Raw genomic sequence first — 24,240 nt, 5'->3', positions numbered from 1 at the left:
AACACCATGGAAAAAAATCATGGTCCCATCTCCAACCCTACAGGGAGGTGGAGACCCTAGGCTCCGGCCATAATGAGGTACCCTTCCCCACACCCCATCCCTCCTCAGAGCAGTATCAGAGGAGAGTGGGGAGCCTGGGCTTTCATTCCTGCCCAGAGGTAGTGAGCTCCCCCTTAGGAAGTAATAAGACACCCCTCCCCCTTTCTGCCAGGGTGTCAGAGGAGGCCGCCTGGCCAGTGTGAAATCCCACATCCACCCTGCAATAAGGAGTGACCTCTCCCCTCTCCTCTGGGTGAACAAACGGGTCTGAGTGGAGAACCTGGACATTCATTCCTGCCCAGTGTTCGTGAGGTGATGCCCCTTACCCACAACTAGCATGATGTCAGAGGAACCCTGCTAAAACAGAAGATTTAAACACAATCCGGAGTCTCATTACACCAAAAACGTCCAGCAGGCAACCAAGATCATAAATCATACCAAGAACCAAGAAAATCTCATCTTAAATTTTAAAAGACAATTGGCAGAGGCCCAAACCAACATGATGCAGATATTGAAATAATCTGACAAGGATTTTGAAGAATCACAAAAATATCTCAACAAACAATTTTAAAATAGAAAATCTCAGTGAAATAACTGAAGATATAAAGAAGAACCAAATGGAGATTTTAGAACTAGAAAATATAATCGCCAAAATTAAAAACTCAATGGATAAGCTTAACAGCAGAATGGAAGGGAAGGAGGAAAAGAATCAATGAACAAATGAACTTGAAGACCAAACAATATAAATTACCCAAGTTGAGTCAATTATCCAAAAGGAGTAATTTGGGTAAAAATAATAGTTTCCTTTTCCTCTTGTGTTTTCTAAATTACTTTTGAAAATTAAAGTGAAAAGTATAACACTATCTAAATGTTAATTTCAAAGAATGTAGAAGAAATATTTAATAAAATTATATTGTAAATGGAGGTGGTAAAGGGACTTAAAGGGAGGTGAGTTTTCTACACTTATCTCCAACTGACAATATGAACACCAGTGGATCTCCATGATGATAGAATCATTCTGTATCTTGATTTCAGGGTTGAATCTACTTGCATGGTAAAATGCCTATACATATACTATATGCACACATATACTATAGGCACACATTGGTTTCTAAGTCCATTTACTGGTTTTGATTTTGTACAATAGTTACGCAAGATTAGCCACTGGGGGACCCTGGGGAACACTGGGTGAAAGACACATGGAACCTCCCTGTATTATCTTCGTAAATCCCTATGTATCTAAAATAATTTCAAAATGAAAACTTTTTAAATAAAAGAGGATTGAAGGGGCAACTTCACAGGCACTTAGGGAGCTCCCATTTCACTCTGGAGGCCAGACATGAAGGGAGGTGGTGCCCAGAGAACAAAGCGTTCTGGACAGGAACCTTCAGTCAGACCCTCACCTTATCCTCAAGTGACATCACAAAGCCTCAGAAGCCCCGCCTACCACTCAGAAGTCTTGCCAGCTGAACTACATGTCAGTTCTGTGCTTGCTTTGAAAGCAGTTGTTCAACCTTGCTGAGCAAACTGATCTGCCTGTTCAGTTACATCGAAAGGAAAATGGCCCCATGTGAGCAACAAGTTCAACCGTTTGACACTCGTTCCTAAGCTCTTACAAAGGGCAAGACCAATTCTCCTCATGTTTTCTTGGTCGTGTGGGCAGTCTGTTTCTACCACATATCTCAGCTGTCTTTGAGAAACCTATGTCTTCCCCACAGCTTCCAGCCTTCTTATGGGACAAGCATACACTAACCACAACCTTATCTGATCCTGCTTACCTGGTCAAAGTCCTCTTCTTCTTTGCACTCCTGATGACTCTGGTCACATTACTTATCCTAGTCTGGAAGGTAACCAGAGACAAAGGCAACCAAAACAGAGAACCGGACCAAAGAAAGGAGGCGACACTGCTGGCTTGAAGACCTATGGTTCTTGGTGGAGACTCCACTGAGGTGAAGACCTGGAGGCCAAGAGGCGGACCACTTAGAAGCTGTCTTAAAGGTAGAGCATGGGAAAGAAGAACTGCTTCGGGCACTGCATCCCCCCTGCCAGATGCTCCCCTTGGCCGCCTCCTCTATGACCCACTTCTGCTATAATTCACATTCATTCTGCTGCTCTTTGTGTTCTCCAACTCCTGAGTTTAAATGTCTTCTCTCCGTGGATCTTTCCAGACTGAAATTATAAATGGCTTTTGATTTTTGCATTAACAGATGAAAAGGAAAAATGGAAGATTAACAATCACTTACAAAGCCCAAATTTTTAAAATTGGATATGTGTCTCTGGGATATTGAAATTATTGGAAACTCATAGCATCTCAAACTCTACAATAAAGCCATAGTGGAAGCTCAGTTCCAGAAGATCCTTGAAAGGCTCACCTACCCTGAATTCTAGGTAAAATTCTCCCTCCTCCTCACCTAATTCTGGGAATAAAGATTATTTCCTCTCAAAAAAAAACAATTTGAAGCACCAAGTGCTTTATCTCTTTTCTTCCCCATCCTCCAACTTTGTGGGTTGGCAAATTTTTAAAATAGCATATTCTAAAGCCATACTTTTGTTTGATTTTTAAGAATCTTTTCTGAATTTGGAACACATTAACTTCCTTTGCAAATGAAATATAAATTAAAGCACAATGTTTTAAAAATCCAAACCCTCAGAAAATTAGGCTTGAGTACACAACCCCCGCTTTCTGGGTTGTGTACTTTGGATCTCAAACCATGGGTCATTCATTCCCTTTCACTTTAACCCATAGAAATGAAGGAGCTTGCTCACTCGTTGCTGAGGAGAGGTCACTATGCTATCAGACCCAAGGGGAGCCCACATGCGCCTCCCTCACACCTGCTTCCTCCAGTGCCTGGCAGTGGTGGTGTGTGTTTTGGGGGTTGACCAGCTTCAGCAGAGACTGATTACAGGTGGCCCACAAGAGGACCTAAGGCCTCATGGCCAAGGAAGCCGTATCCCTCTCCCCTCTGGTAAAGCGGACCCTATATGGAGGCGGCGAACCTTCCCTTCAAGACGACTGTCAAACTTTTTCTTAGTCCACCTTGCCTGCTTGGGAAGTAGGTGGGGGGTGAGGTAGGATGGAGTGGAGTGGGAAATGAGGTGCGTGGGGTTCTTACGCACCTCTTTTTGGGGCAGGGACAGTCCGCGAAAGGTCAGTCATGCCTCAGAGTTGGCAGAAAGATCCTCTCCACTCCTCACTGCCTCCAGATCTTTCTCTCCTATCCCGCAATGCCTTTATTCATCCAGCAGAGGGTTACTAAGCTCTTGACGTGTATCAGGCTCCAGACCTGGGAGCTCGGGATAGGAGAGCCTACACAGCAGTGCCGGATGGATGTTAACCAACTACTCACAGGGATGAACGCTTCATTATCAACTGAGAACAGTGCTCCGAAGAGAAATGGCTTTGTGAGAGTGTGTATCAAAGGAAACTGACGTGGCCTGGGGAAGGTTTACCCGAGGAAGTCACTCCCAGCTGAGCTAAGAACTGAGGAGCTAGCGAAAGTTAGACGCTGACGGGTGTGGGCGGAGGGGCACGGCCTTCTAGACAGAGGTCAGCGCATGCAAAGGCCTGTATCAGCAGGCCTGTTGTAAGAATGGGCTAGAAAGACGGTGATTCTGGAGCACGACCACGGAACCGTATGGAGCTGGAAAAGTTTGTGGGACGGGATCTCACCACACCTCTGTGGGCAATACTAGTCAGGATGATGGTGAGGGGGATGGCTCAGTCCTCTAAAGTTCCTTGAATTAACAGCGCTGTGCCTGATTACGAGACTCCTGGGCCAGGTCACTCCATGCTCCCCAGAGACTCGAAGTCACCCTCCTCCCATTTTCTTCTGCCCTCCAGGATCTCCTCCCCAAACTTCTCACGCACCCAAATCTCTTCCGCTTTATCCGAATTTGGATACATGCAGACAAATCAATCGGACTGCATTGTGAGCTTATGGCCACCTGATGGCAGCAGAGAGTCAGCAAACCTGGCCCCTGCGGCAACCCCTAGGCTGGGCGAGCCTCGCTCCTTTACCCTATGAGAGTTGGAAAGTTAGTGCCTAAGAGACGATAATCAGGTTATTTATGATAATGGGAATCTCTTATCCAGATCTTCTGGGCTAGAGATTTCATAATTTTTTAGCATCAATTATGTGCTGGCTCTTAGCAGTTTGTCTCTTCTGCTTAACTACACTATGAAAAGGACGTTATGCCCACAGGTGGGAAGTTGAGTAAGGCTCAACTCCTAAACAGGCTAATTCTCTATCCAGTGTCTCACAGCAGGGCCAGATTATCTTTCCTCTCCCTGCTACCTTCTGCATTCATTGAGGAATAAGACATCTCCTGCTCGGAGGCATCTCTTCTTTCCCTATCAGAAGTCTCTTTGCTCCAAATTGCCACTGGCATGAGTTGATATTGTGCCCTGCATCTTCCTCTGTTGTCACCTCCTCTGGCTTCTCCCCAGCACCTTCAGAGAGGTCTGTCTGCAACTCCAGGTCCTGCACGTGTAGGGATGAAGTCAACAAATACCAACCACCATAGTGCATAGTGTAGGAGGTCATGGTGTTCTGTAGCTCAGTCATGTCCAACTCTTTGCGACCCCGTGGACTGCAGCACGCCAGGGTTCCCTGTCATTCACTGTCTCCCAGAATTTGCTCAAACTCATGTCTATTGTCGATGATGCCATCCAACCATCTCATTCTCTGTCACCCCCTTCTTCTCCTGCCATCAATCTTTCCTTGTGGGTAATAGGAACCAGAGGGGAAAGGTAGTGGAAAAAGATAAGACATTGCTCCCTTCTGCAGGGAGTTTCTGAGCCAGTTATGACTGAGGGCTTCCTCAATCACAGTGCCAGGAGGGTTCTGAGAAAGGCCAGGGATGGGGTACTAATGGAATGCTTTAAGCATTCTGAAGTCTGGGGAACCCCGGTGGGCTAAATCAATCAGGGGCGAGGGGCTCCCTGAAGCAGTAGAATTGTTAGGAAAATATATGGCTTGGATTTAGGAGTGGGAAGGAGCATGTGATAGACATAAGGAATGGTGAGTCGACCAAACAATGCATGTAGGGAAGCAATGGGAAATCAGGTCTAGAATAGAGTACCAGTCAGTGGGAAAGGGCCTTGAATGCCAGATGAGAGTGCTGGATTTCAACTAAAGGGGACCCAGTGAAGATGTTTGACAAGGGGAATGACAAGTGAAATAAGCATTAAACAAGATTACTCTGACATAGTCAATGCATCAGGCAAATGGGAGGAGAGACTGAGTGGGAAGACCAGTAAAAATGCCAGCTGAGGGACAAAACTCTATGAAATTTCTGGTACTTTCCTGTTTTTGTGACTTTGCTCATTCTATTCCTTCCACCTGAAATGCCCTTTTGTAAACCTTTCTCTGCTCAATAGTTTTTAAGGGAGAGTGGAATCCAGAGAGGTACATCCTAGGACTTGGTCTAAAAGCAGGCCATAGAGGTGAGGACCTCTGCCTCTCCCCATTCTCCTGGCCCTGAGAGCTGAGTGACTGTGTCAGGGCCTGAAACAGATGATGCTACAAGCTGGGGGTGGGGTGAGACGTCTGTTTCCTTGGAAAAGTTTAAACTCTCAGAGCTGTCTTTTCAGGAGGATATGTGGGTGGGAGTAGGCCTCCCATCCCCTCCCACTGCTCTTTCTCCAGTCCATTAGGTGCTCTAACTGTTCCAGCTGACTGAAGCTCAAACACTGGGGATTCCTAAACCAGCTGCAGCCTGGGAATCAGAGCTGCCACCATCTGGACTGAACCATCAAGCGTCAGCGTCAGAAGGGCCTTAGGCCATCCAGAACCCCACTGTCATTTTGCAGAAGAGGCCCCTGATGCCCAGAGGGGAAGTGAGGGAAAGAGTGAGTGTGGAAGAGAAGCCAGAGCAGGTAAGATCAGACAAGTGTAGGGTGAAATCTTAGTTTCACCACTTCACACTAGCTATGCATCCACAGGCAAATTATTTAAGCCAGTGGCTCTCAAAGTATGATCCTGGGATCCCTGGGGCTCCCCCAAGACCTTTTCAGGAAATTGAAAGATTGAAACTATTTTCATAGAAACAGTAAATTCTTATTTTTTTTTCATTCTCATTCCCTCATGAGTTTTTGAAAGGGTACATGACATGTCTTCTAGTAAGTCAAGAGTTAGAGAGATTTGCAAAACTGTGAAACAGTACTCTTCTTCCTCCTTTCTAGAATTTATCTGTGTTAACACATAAGTTTGTTGTTATTTTATATGAATCAATAAGTTCTTGTTAAAGTTCAGTGTTAATTTCTAATATTGCAAACATGGATAAATATAACCTACATAAGGAAAAGTTCCTTGGGGTTCTCCATACTTCTTAAAAGTGTAAGAGGATAATGAAACTAAAAAGTTTGAGAAGTAGGAATTTAAACTCTCTAGGTCTTCATTTCCTTATCTGCAAAATGGGCATATTATCTCACAGCATAGTTTAAGACTTTAAAAAGTTATTCCAGATAAAATGCAAAACAACTGCTCAAGGTCTCCTGGTATTGTGTTTCTTGAACAATGGCCTCTCCAACCTCCCCTCAGATCTGTTCTTGGCTTTCCCTGGGAAGGTAAAGAACCTGCCTGCGATGTGGGAGACCCACATTCGATCCCTGGGTCAGGAAGATCCCCTGAAGAAGGAAATAGCTACCCACTTCTATATTCTTGCTAGGAGAATTCCATGGAGAGTGGAGCCTCGTGGGCTCCAGGGGGTCGCAAAGAGTCGGACATGACTAACACTTCCACAGTTTCACTTCAGAGACCCTAGAGTCTGGGGGATGAAGCATAGTGGAGTATGAAGATGCTATGCTACTGGAAGCCAGTGTCTGCAGGCACCAAGTCCCCTTGCATGCCTGAGGCAGATCCCCATACCAAGGTCAGCAGTGACAAGTCTACCAGATTGCCTTGTGCCACAGCGAGGGCCCAGAAACCTCTGTGCATCTGCAGTTCACCGCTGTCACCACCTGAGGGCAGCATGCCCCCACAAGTAGAACAGCAGAGCCCACTCAGGACTAAAAATAAGCTTGGTGCTTTCAGAGCAGAAAAAGTTACTTCAGAGAATGCCTCCCTTCAGAGAGCATCTCCCTGAAACCTCTGTGACATTCCTCCAACAACTAGTAAGGGGAGCTGACCTGCCAGAAAAGTCATAGTTGCTCAGTCATGCCCAACCCTGGGACCCCATGGACTACACAGTCCATGCATGGAATTCTCCAAGTTAGAATACTGGAGTGGGTAGCCTTTCCCTTCTCCAGGGGATCTTCCCAACCCAGAGGTCAAACCCAGGTCTCTCACATTGCATGCAGATTCTTTATCAGCTGAGCCACAAGGGAAGCCCCTGAAACCTCTGTGACATTCTCCAACACCAGTAATGGCAGCTGACTTGGCAACAGGGATGATGAACCCTTTGGATGATATTTGAAACAACCCTGAAGAGTCCCAGTGATCTGTTTTCAAGTAAAGGTTTCAAAAGTCGTATTACCTCCCCAGTCCCCATCCTCTTTTTTTTTTTTTTTTTTTTTTTTAGCGTTTTATTTATTTATCTAACATCCAAAACATGTTGTTGGGGTATACCCGATTAACAATGTTGAGACAGTTTCAGGTGAACAGCGAAGGGACTGAGCCACACATATGCATGTATCCATTCTCCCCCAAGTTCCCCTCCCATCCAGGCTGGTACCTAACATTAAGCAGAGTTCCATGTTCTATACAGTAGCTCTTTGTTGGTTATAGATTATAAATATAGCAATGTGTACATGACCTTCCCAAAGTCCCCAACTTGTCACCGCTGGCTCCATAAGCCTGTCTTAATGTCAATGAAAACAAATGCTAGGAGTCATAAAATGGATTGCTGGACTCACCTGGCCACTAATTCCCTGTATAAGTGAGCCCGTTTCCTCATCAGTAAAGAAGAAAAAAGCATAACCATCTCATAGGATTATGAGGCTCGAAGGAGAATGATGTAAAGAATCTTTGTGAAGTCTGAGGTGCTATAAGCTCTTTAATAATTTTATATCTTAGGAAAAGCCAAATAGGTAAATCCAGGTGACGCTAGTGGTAAATAACCCGCCTGCCAATGCAGGTGACATAAGAGGCACGGGTTCCATCCCTGGTTTGCGAATATCCCCTGGAGAAGGGCATGGCAACCCACTCCAGTATTCTTTCCTGGAGAATCCCATGGACAGAGAAGCCTGACAGGCTATATAGTCCATGGGGTTGTAAAGAGTGAACACAACTGAAGTGACTTAACACACATGCATGAAATATATAGATAGATAGATCTATGTATATATAGAGAGAGATATATGTATACATATGTATATGTATATATATAGATATATATAGATCTATGTATATAGATATGTAAGTCTTTTTGACTGTGTGCCAAATATATATATATGCTTGACTTGGATCAGAAAGGGCCGGTGACTGAGCAAGATCAAGTTCCTTAGAGTTTTCTGGGTCTCCTGATTTAATTAAAGCTCAGTCCAAATAAGATGGATCTAGAAGACAACCATACAAATGTGACCTGAGGAGAACCGCACTTTCCTGTTAATAAGAATTAACACCTAAGTAACACCCACTACAGTGTTCTTGCCCGGAGAATCCCAGGGACGGGGAGCCTGATGGGCTGCTGTCTATGGGGTCACACGAAGTCGGACACGACTGAAGCAACTTAGCAGCAGCAGCAGCAACACTTTATAGCTTACAAAGTGGTTTTGGTCACATTCCCCCAACTCCTCCTGAGAAGAGAGGAAGACATTCTCATTCATCTTCTTTCATAGTTAGAAAACAGGCCCAAAGAAGTGAAGTCACTTGCTCAAGATTTCAAAGTAAGGCAGGGGTACAGCCGGACCCTCTGAGTCCAAGGTTTGCATTCTCTCCACTGTGAAGCCTCAGAAGACTGGGGTGGTGAAGGAATCACCACCTCCATCTCACATCTCAGACATGGCATGTGGGCAGCTCCATCACCAACCTCTTTGCAAGGCCGACTTTATCCAGCCTGAGGGCTCCTGGCTCCCACTTCCTCAACCTCCAGTAAATACAGGTGGCTTTTTCTTGAAATGTAAAATGGCCTTACTCTTCAGTTTTAAGGACCTGCCACCACTGTTCTGAGCCCGACTCCCTCCTAGCACCCAGCCCAAACTCTCCAGGGCAGTTTCCTCACAGCCCACGGCTGTGCAGCACTGAGCCATGTGGAGCCACACAAGCCATGTGGCAGCTGAGGGCACAGGGCAGTGTGGAGGCGAGGCGGCAGCAGAGCCCAACAGAAGGCAGAGGGGAAAGGGGCCACAGTGAGGTGGAGACCACCTAGGACCAGAATCTGGGGCACTGAAGACTTTAAGCTAACTTCTATTTATTCCTCAGGGCACTCAAGCAGATCCCTGAACCACCCTACTCCTTGGTTGCTTCATTCATAGATACACCTTGTATATTCCCAAGTATACCTTTATTCCGTGTATAAACATAAGGCAAAGGAAGGCCCAAGTGCTGCCAGACCTCTCTGTCTGAAGGAAGGCTTCATTTGATCTCCCCTATTGTAAAGTGAAAGTTGTTCAGTCGTGCCCAACTCTTTGAGACCTCAAGGACTGTAACCTGCCAAGTTCCTCTGTCCATGGAATTGTCCAGGCCAGAATACTGGAGTGGGTAGCCATTCCCTTCTCCAGGGGATCTTCCCAACCCAAGGATTGAACCCAGGTCTCCCACATTGCAGGCAGATTCTTTACCATCTGAGCCACCAGGGAAGGCCTGTCTCCCCAATTGTCTACCCTTAAATTGTACTTTGTAATTCACACTAACATGTATTTCAGCCAGTCACTTCTACTCTTAACCTGGATCCATGGATAGATTTTAGGGGGCGATGGGTTCTGGGAACAAACTGGAGAGGGTGATACATCTCACTAACCTCTAAGTGAATTTAGTATTTCTCCACTACGAGCCCCAGTAGGATTAGCAGTGCCTGTGCCTCTGTCATAACTGAAATCAAGATGCCTTCACATTCTCTCAGTTGCTGCAGGTCTCTTGAAATATTATTTGCACTCATCACAACTTGGAAATTATGGTAGTTATTAGATCTGCTGCTAGATCTGGTTATTGAATGCCTTGTTAAAGAAAGTGGTAGATTACTCTGTCAGAAATTTGGTGTGGGTTTTTTTTTTTTTTAACTCTTTCGATAACAGTATTTCAGTACAATTGGCTTCCTTCATAATCTTAGGTGTTTCAGTGTATGCATTTGGGAACATCGGCTTCACCAGACTGCCAGTGGAGTCCTGCACACAGAAAGGATCAGGCCCCCTGACCCCAAATGCTCCTCTGAGTCCTCAAGGATGTCTGTGTCCAACCAGGCTCATAGCACCAAGCTCCCTGCATAGAGAAAGACAGTGGAGAGAGGGCAGAAGAGTGTGGTATCTCCTTTCTCCTACACTGACTTGCTATCTTGTTTAACTGTTACAAGAATTCAGAGAAGATGACCGTATTGTGCATATTTTAAAGAGGAAGAAACAGAAGCTCACACAAGAAATGCACAACAGCCCATCTTCTGCCCTCTGCCTTCAAGGGCTAAAGCTCCGCGGAGCCCCACCCCATAATAGTGAAGAGCTTGGCCTCAAGTCAGGCACAACCAGCTGTGTGACTGAGGGCTGGTCACTCAACTTCTCTGAGTCTCCGAGTCCTCATCTCCGCAGGGGGAACAAAAAACACCCATCCCACAGGGTTTCCTGGTGGTGCTCCATGAAACAACGTGTGTAAAGAGCTCAGCATGGGCCCCAGATCCACTGACTGTACACTGGCCACCATCACTGGTCACAGAGAAGAGACTCAGTCATTGCATCGCGGTTGCCTTACAGTCTATTTTAGAAATTATAGGCAACTTTCAGGCCATTCTCTCATCTCCAACTCCTCTTATCAGAAACGGCTAAGAATTTGTTTTCCTTCTCTCTCAGCATCCATGACTTCTTAGCAGCCAAATGGCTCTTCCCCTTCTCTCCAGGCGAGGCACTCGGGCTGAAAAAGATGAAAGCAGACGTGTCAGGGCTGGGAGGACGGAGGATGGGTGTCCGGCCGCAGTGCAGGTATCAGCAGTCCTGGGCTCGCCTGAGCAGCGCGTTGCTCCCAGAGATGAGCCCGCTGCGGGGTGCAGGGCAGCATCGTGCCATCCGTGTCTCCAAGTGCATGCGTGTAATTTATTTTCTTGCAGGGTTGGGGGGAGGTGGCCGAGGCTTCACAAGCTGTACCTGACAGATAATTACACAGAGACAAATTGTGCTCGGCCTTACCCTTCTCCGAGTATGGCAACCTCCAGACGCTGCGTGTGGTGGAGGGAAGGAGGGGACGGGGCGGGGGCAGGGGGCGTGGAAGAGCGGGAGGGGGCGATGCTGAGCGCGGCTGACCCATTACTCATCCACAGCTGGGCGGACAGTGGAGCCGGGAGGGACTGGGGCGAGCCCTGGCTGAAGCGCAAAGGCTTCTCTGGACTGTGTCGTGGCTCTCTTAGGCGATGACAGACGCAGAGACAGTGCGCTCCCCGCGCCTCGTCCAAAGCTAGTTGCTCTATGAGAGGCCACATGCCAGACCCCCAGGGGCCGTGCGGACCCGACACAAGGTGCTCTGCTGCGCCCTCTAGAGGAGAAGCCGCCCAGAGCCTGGAGGGGTCCCAACTGGCGCCCCTGGTTCTGCTCTGGGAGCTGGTGGGAACTGCAGTTTCTCACGGATAGGGGGAGGGTCTCCCCGTCTCCCAGACTCCTGCCTGCATTCTCCCCACACCCACTATCTTCCCCCTTTTCCTTCCCCTATCTTCCCCTTTTTCCTTCCTCTTTCGATTAAAACTTTTTCTGTTGCATGACAGGATTTTATTTTTTAATGTTCCCAGGAGAAAACGTGGAAGATAATGTATATAGCCTATGAACTTTCTAAACTTTAAATAAATAAATAAAATGGTGGTGATTTCACTGTATTCTTATAATTATTTTATGTTGACCAGAATGAAAGCTAATAAAAATAAATCAAACCTATGAACATACTTTTTTTTTCTTTTTTAAGAAAGAGAAAAACGGACTGTTTAAGCCCAGGGAATCTACAAAGAATTTAGTTTTCAGTTCTTTCAAAGCTGAGGGACAGCTTTGACTCCCTCATCAATGAAACTAAAAACAAAATATTGTCCCTTGTTCAGTCATTTATTCGTGGGGCATCTATTGAGCATCAGTGGAATGTCTGGCACCGAGTGTGACATAGACTGGTCTGTATCACCAAAGAGCAGAGAAGAATACGTGCGGCATATTGGGCAGCCCACCAAGACAGAGTGATTGATGTCCTCCATCGAGGGGCAGGGAGAGCTCCAACGAAGAGGCTTCTGTGATCGATAGTTCTCTCTTAGACCACGTTCTTCAGCACAGAGCCTGCCACACTCTTCCTTTTGCTGTATCTATATATTGTATCTCAGTGTGTTGCTCGTTCTTCCCTAGAGCCTCCTCTGAAATCCCAGGTGAGGTTAGCAGCTTCCCCCACCCCATGTCATAGTGGAATTACCTGTGGTTGCATCTTCCATCACCTGAAAGGCTGGAACCGCCTTTTCGCTGCCCAGCCTCACAGTGCCCAGGGCAGGTACACGAGTATTACTGAGCTGAATGGGCCTCGCCTTCTCGGATCAGTCTCCAACAAGCTTTGTCATTCTCCTCCTGCCCTCTCTCCTCCCGTCCTCCTCCTCCATTTGGCTCCTCTCTCTCTCTGTGCTGTGCCTCCTCCCTGTTCCTTTGTTCTCTTTCATAAGATCGGTAACTGAGGAAAGGTTCCTCCTCCTTGTCAGGCCCATTCATTCTCCTTCCGCCATGCAGCCTGGGCCTGCTCCCTTTATATCACTCCTCTCGGGTTCTCAACCTTCCCTTGGCCCCTCCCTCTTTTCCTAGAGCTGTGGCTGGGCTCTGGCAGGTGCTCTTAAGCCCCACACAGCCCCAGCAGCATGCCCATTCCTGTGGGCGCGTGTGGACACACACACACATCTACGCCCTGATCCAGGCACACCCAGTCCATACGTGCATCCCCATTCCCTACACAGACCTTGCGGTACATATACCTGCCCCACACAAACACACACACCCAGGTCTTCCTGCCTTTCCACAAGAAACCACTTATCTTTTCCTGAGAAGGAGGAGGAGACCCCTTGGGCATAAACCCACAAGTTCTTTGGAATAAGAAAGTCCAGTAAACCTCAGGGGACAGGGTCTTCAGATGACAGCGGGCTTGGAAGGGATTCAGCAGGAAGGTTCAGATCCCCCACAACACAGCTCCTCCTCACTCTCCAAGTCACATGTCCTTGAAGCTCATAAACCACTGTCCCTGCTCAACCCCTGGTCCGGGCCCTCTCTTGTTCTCTTCCTCCAGGCCTGCTGGAGCCCTTCTGGCTCCTCCTGCCACTCCCTCCTCGCTCCCTGAGAGCCTTTTAACTTCCTCCACACTGAAGACATCACCTGATGTGTCCTCAAGCTCTGGGCTTCAACCCCCACCCCTTCACTTTCCAACCTTCCCAGTCCCCACACTCTCTTCCTGAGGCTACACTTGCATCCCAGCCCAGCTCCTCATCCCCTGCTTCCTTCAGACACATCTGCCCCAAATGACTCCTGCTCCTTCTTCCCTGCCCCTGCCTACCCTGACACTCCCTTTCATTCACAGGCTCCCCTTGTACAGAGAACCTTCCTGAATCTATGACCGTAGAAGACAGTCTCCTGCCTGGGATATTAGGGACAGTCTCTACCTCTAACATACAGTCATGGATTAGCACAGTTTGTGGATTTCCGAGCCCATCCAATGCAACCTTTTTACTTTTACAGATGAGACAACTGAGGTTCAGAGAGGAGGAAAGGATCAGGAGCACACAGCTCATCCACCTGAATTAAACAGCAAGCACTCGATGCTCACTCAGCGCTCATATCCTGCTATGCAGATGCCTCCGTGGACACAAGTTCCATTGCCTGAACTGGTGGTATTGACGGCGCAGTAAAGAGGTTGGGGGTGATGAAATCTCGGGGAATAATTCTTAAAGAGACACACAACTTCCACCTTCTTTCTGAGACTTGTGAATGAAACTTACAGTTGAGAAGATGGTCAAGTGGCTGATTTAGTCAACCCTCACTGGGAGAAGATAATCCCAAGAGATACCAGCCTGGCAGTCTCTAAATTTCAATCTCTCCTTACTCTCTGTCTCTCTCTCTCTGTCCTAGAAGGCTTTTGGCTTCAGGAAGGAAACACTTCAGGTGAATGAGAAGGAAATGCTCATTCTTGGAATCAGTCCTTTTTTTTTTTTTGGCTGCATGGGGTCTTAGTTTGGGGCACTCCAGATCTTTGCTCTGGCATTCGGAATCTTTAGTTGCAGCGCACAAATTTAGTTGCACTATGTGGGATCCAGTTCTCTGACCAAGGATTGAACCTGGGACTCCTGCGTTGGGAGCCCCAGTCTTAGTCACTGGAACACCAGGGGAGTTCCTTGGGATCAATCTTGATTTTTCACCCCCTGGAAATGATAGGCAAGGTACTGAGGGTGTCTTCCTGTGGGCATAGGGACAGAGAATAGAATTGGCTAAGAAACTGAAAAGGAATATGCCAAAGGGGAAAAGAGAGGCAGAGGTGGCCGAGACCAGGAAAGGAGTGAGCCAAATTTCCCTGCGAGCCTGAATTCCACGCGGGGAGAGATGACTGTTTTAATTATCCCTGTATTCCTCTTACCCATCTCGTCTCCGGTGATAGGGAGGAATCGACGGAGAGGGAAGGAAACACTAAGTGAGGCTCAAAGAATATGAAGCCGAAAGACAGAGGGAAATGGAAGAAACAAAAGAAACCGCTTAAGAGGCAAAAAAAGGCAGCAGAAAGAAGGGTAGAGAAAACGAGTTGGCTTCCTCCGCTCTGGCTTCGGGCTCCGAGTGGCCGCTGGGAGGCGCCCTGCGCACCGCGCTCTCCTCTCCCCGTTCCCTGCTCCCTACTCCCGGCTCCCCGCCCGCCCGAACTCCCTGCTCCCGCCTCGCGCCTCGGCCCCGCCACACTCCAGCAGAAGCCATTACAGAGAACAAACTACCTTCTTGTCTCCGAGATGGGTCCCCGGGGCGGAAGGCAAATTGCCTGCCTCGTGCATAATAAACCAGGCGTGGAGAGGCGCACGGAGGAGGCCCCGGCTGCCGGCGAGCAGAGGCAGCCCCGCGGTGCCCGCCGGGTCTGCAGCGCCGCCCGCCCCCACCGCTCCGGGAGCCTAGAGTCCCTATCCCGGCGTGGGTGGCTGCACCGGGTGTCCGAGAGGTCAAGGGCGCGTGGGGATAGGTCTGGGAGAATCTCCAAACACCGGTTTGCACCCGTATGCCCATCTGCATCCAGTCCACAGACAAGTTTTGACTGTTGGCTGATCCCAGGAAAAACGATACCAAGAGCTTCTATCTTTGTCGGGTCACTTGCTTCTGCCTGGAATGCCTTTCTGCTTTTGAAAAAGCAGGCTTTCTCATACTTCCAGTCTCTGTCAGAGGGCAGCAGTTCTCACTCTGAACTCCCAACAGCTACAAGCAATGGCTGTCTTCTTTCTGCTAAGGTGGCACTGTGTTCAGATTCCTGGTATCTAGCAGTTACGTCACAAATTACATTTGCATGCATACAGGTCTCTGGTATTTGACTGCACATTTCTGAAGGGCAGAAAGCTTTACTTACTTACCTTTACCTTACTTACCCAGAGACTTAGCACTGAGGCACTGAATGAAACAATGAATGGGTGTAAAAAATGAAACTAGAGATCCAAATCAATTCATCACAGGTTCTTTTCTGCCACTTACTATTGGCTTCCTGCAATTCTTGTTCTGCCTTGAGATTCTATATAGGGCAGAGGAACTATACATAGATGTTACATATTGGCTGAATTTGAGACAGGAGGGAAGGGGGCAGGGCACAATCTTTGGGAGAATGACATAGTCACAGAACAATGACAAAAACAGGTTGGAACCAACTAGGTCCAAGATGGTAGAAGATTTGACTTCCAATGGACCTAGAGCCTCATTACATGCTCATTGTAATACATTAGCATGCTAAGTGATACACCCACAAGCACCGTGACAATCACCAGGAGGACCATCAAAGATCAAAACATGAGCAGTGGCCCAATTCCTGGAAATCTCTGCCCCTTCCTTGAAATAGTTGGAATAATCCTCCTACCTATTATTAGCCTATGAAATTGTGTGTGTGCTAAGTCATTTCAGTCATGTCTGACTCTTTGCGACCCTATGGACTGTAGCCCACCAGGCTTTTCCATCCATGGGATTCTCCAGGCAAGAACATTGGAGTGAGTTGCCATGCCCTCCTCCAGGGGATCTTTCCAACACAGGGATCAAATCCGTAGCTCTTATGTCTCCTGCATTTGGGGGCCTCTCACCTTTTGAAATGACTCTCTCTACACAGATTGACTTCTTACCTATCACTTGTCTCTCAATGAACTCTTTCTGGGATGAGACATCAAGAACCTGAGTTTCAACAGGTCCTGAGATGAGGTGTGTGATCTCAGTTAAAAGACTGTGGATTCAAGTCCCAGTGTGAGTTACATGATTTCAAAACCTCCTCAGAGGAGATTAGCCATCCTCAGAAACTGTGTAGGAAGAAGACATTGAGTGGGGAAAGGGGTGCATATGGAGCCTAGTCCTTGCCTGCAAGGAGCTCCCAGTCTCATGAGAAAGCCACTCAAATAAACAGTGACAAGCCAATGTGCCAAGTGCATAGAAAGAAAAAAGCAGGGGAGCGAGTTTTTCCTGAGATAGGCCAACAATCACAAACCTGTCTGTGACTCTGCGTCCAGAGATAGGGGCACAGGAAAAGAGACTCATGAGGAACCCACATCAAGACAGTGCAGGAGGTGAGAAAATCTCCAGGCAGGAGGCAAAGCCCAGGGCTTAGCTTAGAAAAGGCGAAGGGGGATGAACAAGAGCGTTCTCTCTCTCTCTTTCAAGGAGAGAACCCATTTAAAGGAGGCAGGAAATGACATGGCCCACATGATGGGGAACTCTAAGTAGACTCACAAGTGTTCTTCTAAAACCCTAGAAATGGACTGAACCAGACATGAGGCTCAACAGAGAGGGCCAGTTCACGGAGCCCTCGATTGACTTGTTAATGGGCTTAATTTTGTTCTGACCTTGACAGGGAGCTGTGCATGGGATGACTTCAGGGACAAGAGTATCACATCAGATTTGCATTTTAGACGATTCTTTAGCAACCAAGTCAAATATGGATTAGATGGAATCAGGCTGGAGACAGAAAGATCAGATGGAAGTCTCCCATATTAATTCAGACAAGTGAAGAAAGCCTGAACCAAGGCAAGCATAATGGGAATGGGGAGCAAGACTCAGAACCAGCAAGGAAGCAGGATCTGCAGGTCTTGGTGACTGATTGGATATGAGGCAGAAGGAAGGGGGAAAAATAAGCTTGCTTCCCAAGGTTTTAGATTAAGTAAGTGGATAAAAATGGCAACCCACTCCAGTACTCTTGCCTAGAAAATTCCATGGATGGAGGAGCCTGGTGGACTACAGTCCATGGGGTCACAAAGAGTCGGACACGACTGAGTGACTTCACGACTGAGTGACTTCACGACTTCACGACACGAAGCGGATAAAAGGTGACTTTATCCAAGGAAGAAAAGGTGGATTTATAGGTAAAGCATGTTGTATTTGAGGTTCTGGGAAACTATTTTTACAATGTAGGGCCTGCAACTCTGAAGGAAGCTATGCTGGAGATAGAAAGTTGAGAGTCATCAGTGTAACTCTAGTGACTTAAAGACAAAAGAATAGATGAGATTAACTTCAAAAGCCTGAGTAGAGGGAGAAGAGTGTCCAAGACAATACACTGGATACTACCTGCATTTAAGGGACAGATAGAGGAAGAGCCTACTTCTGCTGAGAAAGAGTAGTCAGGTGTAGGAGAATTTGAGGTGACACCGCAGAGCAAAAGGGAGAGTTCTAGGCATGGTTGTTAGTAGACAGGCCAAGGAGGTACTGGGAAAGGCTTTAAAAGGGAGAAAAAAAGACAGATGGATGTCCTGCCTAACTTCCCTATCAAGCTTATCTCTGTTCTTCACTGTCTATTTGCTGTTTTATACCCTCTAAGTTGTGGAAAGCTAATAATTCAAATGATTCTTGTCCATCGAAATGCAAACAAGTTGTGTATGGTAGAGTGCAATTGATTAGTGCCTCGTGGACAAAAATTCATTTCAGAAGTCCTGGTTGACCTATCTAAGTGTGATATTTTGAATTTTCCTTTAAAGCAGTTGAAACATCTAACTGTATCTCTCATTAATGATTAAATACAGTTTTGGACACATTTAATTTTGTATTTGTATGAAAATCATGATGAATTTTTGTTTAAAAAAAATGATTCTAGTGGGATTTCCCTGGTAGTCCAGTAGTTAAGGATCCACCTTGCTATGCAGGAGTGGATTCAATCCCTGGTTGGGAAACTAAGATCCCACATGCCTTGAAGCAACTGAGCCCAAGTGCTGCGACCACTGAGTCTGTAAGCCACAACTGGAGAGTGGCATGAAAAAATCCCACATGACACAAGGAAGAACTCAGGAGCTGCAACTAAGATCCAAGGCAGCCACGTAGAAAAAAACGATCCTAGGGACTGCCCTGATGGCCCAGTTGCTAAGACTGTGCATTCTCAATGCAATGCGCTGGGGTTTGATCCCTGGTCAGGGCACTAGATCCCAAATGCTGCAGATAAGACCCAGGGTAGCCAAATAAACAAAACTTTTAAAGTGACACTATACAGAAGAAAATAACTGAAAAGTGACCATTGGATCTGATGACTAGAGCAAGATCCATTTGGCAGGATCAGAAGATAGACTGTAGTGTGTTCAGAGGGTCAAGTGATAAAAGCAGGAAAGTACCAGCCTTGAATTTCCAGAAACTTAGCTGAGAATGGAAGGAAAGAGTTTGGCTATTAGCTGGAGGGCACCATATTATGGAAAGTAAGAAGTTTGTTTTTTTTTTTTTTTAATGGCTGGCACCACAATTCCTTTTTCAAGTGTTGATACTTTGGTAAGCTGTGCTGGGTATAATAACAATGGCAGAGGCACAAATGGAGGGGAGTGTATTAGGGGGGTGCTTCGGGATGACAAGCAAGGATCACTTATTTGTCATAGGAGTGGAGGTCTTCCCAGAAGAGATAACTCCTGATTTGAGTCTTTAAATAGGAGTGAGTCGACTTTTTGCTTTTTCTTTTTCTTCCCTGTGATTATGGAGGCCCAGGCGTCAGAGATGTTGCACTAAGTCCATGCCAAGTATGAAGGAAACAAGTTCTGGTGGGAAAGACTTAGGGTCAAAAAACTTCCATTCTTCCTCTTGCTACCGGTTTGCCATAAATATTACACAGAAGCCAAGTGTTCTGAATGGAAAATTGGTGAGGAGCATTTGGAAATGTACTGTCCTAAAAATCCAGGTTGCTTCATTGCCACTAGGTTGGTATCCCTAGAAGACATCAGAATCATGGAATCCTAGTTGTTCGTGCTTAGAAGCAAACTCACAATTCAGTGGTCCAAATTCCCCCTGATTTTTGACAGATAAAAAGTGTAAAGATGTTTCCCTATCCTCAGGGAGTTCACCATCATCGACAGATCCCAGTTCCCTGATTCAGAGCACAACCAGCCCACATGGTTGAACTCAAATATTAGACTTTTTGTCCTCAACCTACCAGAATTCCCAAAGTATCTACATTTGCCCTAAGGTTTTTCTACCTCCATGGAATTTTCTTTTTTCTTTCTCTCTCCCTCTCTCTTTTTTTTTTTTTTGGCCCCATGGCTTGTGAGATTTTAGTTTCCTGACCGGGGATTGAACCCTGGGCCCTTGGCAGTGACAATGAAGAGTCCTAACCACTGGACCACCAGGGAATTCTCCTCCTCCACATAGAGTTTCTAATCCAAACCTGTGCGCAGTACTGGGGGACTATGCCCTCCCATAAGAAAGGGACAATTCTTGGGAATTCCCTGGTGGTCCAGTGGCCAAGACTGTGGTCCCAATGCAGGAGGCGCAGGTCAGGGAATAATACCCCACACATCACAACTAGGAGTTCAATTGCTTCAACTAAAAATTCAGCAAGCAACAGTGAAGATCAAAGATCCCTCATGCTGCAGCTAAGACCTGGTACAGCCAAATAAATAAATATTTTTTTTAAAGAGAAAGAAAGGGGTGGTTTTGAACAATGAGGTCTGTCTCTCTTTTCCTACCCTAGGGAGGGGCTGCCCTTTTAAAGGATGATCTGGCATTCCAGCTTCATTCTGTGACATGTGGTCAGACCAAAGGGACAGGCATCCAAAAAAAAAAAAAATATTGCTTTAATAAATGAAGAGATTGTTAATAGCCCTTTAGGTTATTAGAAGGAGAGAGCTGGAGACCTGGGGGCTCTGAGGCTGGAAGTTTCTTGGGTTTATTTGCTGAGCTTTTCTGAGTTGGCCCCATGGGACCTGGGATGGAGAATGGGGAATTCCCTTTAAGGCTTGGCTTCCAAGGCCCATTCTTCTGAACGTTGCACGTAATCACGTTTGTGAAAGTGCTTGGCACATTTACTTAATAAATGTTAGCTTCTTCCCTACCCTGGTGGCTGAGACAATGAAGAATCTGCCTACAATGCAGGAGACTAGGGTTCGATCCCTTGGTCAGGAAGATCCCTTGGAGAAAGGAATGACTACACACTCCAGTATTCTTGCCTGGAGAAAGCCATGGAATCCCTGGTGAGCTACAGTCCATGGGGTCACAAAAAGTCATACACAATTGAGCAACACTTCCTTTCCTTATACTAAAAGCACCCCAGGTAGTTTCTGGTCCCCCAGAAGTACCCCACCGCAGTTCAGGTAGTTTCACTGAAGAAAGGGATCCAGGGATCAAGAGAGCAAGGCTGGTGGAACTAGAGTGCTCAGCGACCAGTTGAGGATGGTCGGCAGGAGCCAGGTAAGGTAGGGCCTGTTGGAGGTGAGAGTGGATTCTATTTTAGGTGGAATGAGAAGTGAGAGGCCCAGAGCAAAGCAGTGAAGTGATATGATTTACATTTTAAAATGATTACTCAGGTTGCATAATTGTAGTTAAAGTCTAATTTTTTAGTACTGATGGTGAAACTAAGAAGAGATTCTTTTTCTCCCCAAGTAGGGTAACAATGGCTTCCCTGGTAGTAAAGAATCCACCTGCAATGCAGGAGACCTGGGTTTGATCCCTGGGCCAGGAAGATATCCTAGAGAAGGAAATGGCAACCCACTTCAGTATTCTTCCCTGGGAAATCCCATGGACAGAGGAGCCTGGCAAGCTACACTCCATGGGGTTGCAAAGAGTAGGACATGACTGACCACACATACATGCACCCAGGGTAACAATCCCCTAGGGAATCACTATCAATGCCCTGCTGTGGAGAACAGAATCTAGGGACACAAAGAATGGAAACAGAGAAAACATCTAGGCACTGCAGAGGTCTGGGCAGAGCTGAAGGACCGATTAGGGGATAGTAGTGAAGGCCAGGCCTCATGGTGGGTTTGGGGAAACATGCTCACTTAATATCCCATTGTGCTAGCTCTTCCCTCAGCTGATGACATAGGATCATTATTCCCATTTTATGGATAAGAAAACTGAGACTCAGAAAGCTTCCATAACTAGACTTGAACCCATATCTCCTGATTCTCAAACTGAACACAGAAAGGAAGGGGACAGAGCACAACCTTTAAAAAAAAAAGACATAGCCCAAGGACATGACATAAACTGACTAGCACCAGCTAGGTCTAAGATGGCAGATGAGTCAATTTCCACTAGACCTTAAGCCTCAGTGCATACTCATTTTAACACATCAGCAAGCTGATGCACCGCAGGTGCCAGGACAGTTCCAAGACTGACCATAAAGGTCAAAAAGTGGGTGGTAGCCCAATTCCTGGAAATCCCCACCCCTTCCCCCAAATAGCTCAAACACTCCTCCCACTCATTAGCCTATGAAATTACCCACCCCTATGAAAACACAACCCCATGCCCTGGCGCTGCTCTCGCCTTCTGGTCTGGCCCACACGCTGTCTGCAGAGTGTTTCTAAATAAACCCACTTCTTACCTATCACTTTGCCTCTGAATTCTTTCTGTAAGGAGACATCAAGAATCTGTGCTTCATTAATTCCTGAGACCAGGTGTGTGATCTCAGTTAAGAGGCCATGGGTTCAAGTCCCAATCTGAGTTGCACGGTTTCAAAACCAGACAGCTAACAGATCTTAAATCCTAGAAGCCAAGTCTGAAACATTGTGATGCTAGCCCTTAAAAAATTCCAAGTAGGCCATTCCACACAGAGCATTCCAAGTCTTGGGGGACCCTGAAGAATCTAGGTTGAGGTGCCAGGCCTGGGAACCCCTCATATTCCATCTTCTAGGGATTATTGTCTGAGAATTTGGTATTCTCACTGCAGTGGAGGGGGTAGTATTCAGGGTCACTGAAGGTTAAGGGACCTCCACTCTCTTTTGGGGAAGAGTCAGAAGATACTGTCTGTACTTACTGACTGTAAGAAGGTGAAGGAACATAGAGAACCTTACTGGGTTGAGGTTGGGAATGATCCTTCAGACTAGTGGGATGAAGTGGGTGAGGTTGTTTTCTAGCAGTTGTTCAAAACTCACTCAAAAGGGCAGATGTGGAAGAGTCAGGAAACCATATCATAAGAGAAAATGAAGAATCAGAAATATTATTTAACTTGGAAAAGAGGTATCTGGGAAGAAGCATGACATCTTGACAACTGTATTTCAATATCAAAAGAGTTGTTTGGGAAAAGGGGGTGGTGACTACAGACAGCAGTGCCCTGAAGGCAGAATTACAGCGTTGGGGGAAAACTGCAAGGAGGCAGATTCGTGCTCAGTGGAAGGAAGAAATGTCTTTTAATTAATCCTGCTGAAATAATAGAAAAACTTGGTTTCTTAAAAAAGTAGTGATAATAAATTAACAATACTGCATGAGGAGCCTGGCGGGCTACAGTTCATGGGGTTGAAAAGAGTTGGACGTGGCTTAGCGACTAAACAGCAACAGCAATGTTTTACATCTATTAGGTTGAACCATATAAAATCGCTGATGTTCGATCATTTTTGATCTATGAAAACAGCAATCATATATGGCTTGATTTAATTCATTTTCCCATCTCAGAATAATTTCCAAAGTCCTTTCAATGGCCTACAAGTTCTCATGGATCTGTTTGACTCCATCTTTCTCTCTAATAGGATCTCCTACCACCTCTTTCTACTCTTTCTGGACAGATTCCTTATTTCTTGCCTCAGGATCTTCACAGTTGCTGTTCCCTCTGCCTGGAATATTCTTTTTCCAAGTTTACCTGTCCTCTTACAGAGGCTTTCTCTGACCACCCAACACAGTCCATCCCTCATGATCCCCTGTACTCAGCTCTGTGTCTCTCCCGAGTACTAACCATCATCTGACACACACTTATCTGTTTATTGTCCCTCTCACATCATTATAACATAAGTGCCACAAGAGCAGGGACTTTGCAATGTTCCATGCTGTAGCCCCCAGGGCTTGAAATAATGCCAGACATATGGGGAATGTTCGATAAATATTTTTTGCATGAATGAAGGAATAATTTTTATCAGCGAGAAAACCGAGGCCCAAAGAGGTCAAATGAGTTTCCCAAAGGCATCAAGCTGGTGCCTGGGAAAGCTGGAGGGAAGCCCAAACATTCAGATTCCAAAGCCCAGACTCCATAAAAAGCCACCCTGTTTTCCAGTCCCCTGACGGCCCTGACGCAAAGCCTTGTCTCTGAGGCAGAATAGCGGCTCCTCCTTTGGGTCCGTAGTTGGCTCCAGAGATGCCTTCAATTTTTGAGATTCTCTTCTCCACAGGTAAGCATCTATTTTTGTGAGGGCTCTGAGAAGAGCAAGGTTTTGGTCATCCCTCAGGCTACAATATCACTGAGCAGCCAGACTAGGAGGATTGACATGAGACTATTTGCAAAGAAGTCCCAACCTGTGTCTCTTCTGGGGAGATGGAACATTTATCTGAGTCTCAAAATATGAAATATTCCCCAGTTTGCAAATGAATGCAGGATGCGTTTGCATAGCGACCACCAAGAGAGCAGTATTATGTGGAGAGGAACAAAAAGACAAAGCTCTTGGTTCAGTTCTGGGAGCTGATGGCTCTGCTCTCCCCAGGAGGTCGCCTCTGTGTAGTTAATTACAATGAGTAAAGGAAATGGG

At 46.5% G+C, this 24,240-nt stretch overlaps 1 protein-coding gene and 1 long non-coding RNA gene across 2 annotated transcripts; one reads left to right on the top strand and one right to left on the bottom strand.

The window, feature by feature from the left end:
- The first annotated feature begins 1,742 nt into the window (after positions 1–1,742).
- SMIM42 (small integral membrane protein 42) lies at positions 1,743–2,052 on the top strand. The gene has a single exon (XM_086393504.1). It carries the CDS (start codon positions 1,743–1,745, stop codon positions 1,953–1,955), a length of 213 nt encoding a protein of 70 aa, XP_086249630.1. The 3' UTR covers positions 1,956–2,052.
- A 7,412-nt stretch (positions 2,053–9,464) lies between these two features.
- Positions 9,465–15,608, bottom strand: LOC147376748 (uncharacterized). The gene is made up of 2 exons (XR_015161222.1): positions 15,094–15,608; positions 9,465–11,036 (listed from the first exon to the last, which is right to left on the bottom strand). It is a non-coding gene; the product is annotated as an uncharacterized LOC147376748 (long non-coding RNA).
- Between the last annotated feature and the right edge of the window lie 8,632 nt (positions 15,609–24,240).

This window comes from Bos grunniens, chromosome 3, assembly GCF_055505025.1.
Source record: "Bos grunniens cultivar Pamir isolate PY7600 chromosome 3, Bosgru_T2T1.0, whole genome shotgun sequence".
Classification (NCBI taxonomy): Eukaryota; Metazoa; Chordata; class Mammalia; order Artiodactyla; family Bovidae; genus Bos; species Bos grunniens.
The sequence above is the reverse complement of the archived record's forward strand: the minus strand, read 5'-3'. Positions and strand labels throughout refer to the sequence as shown.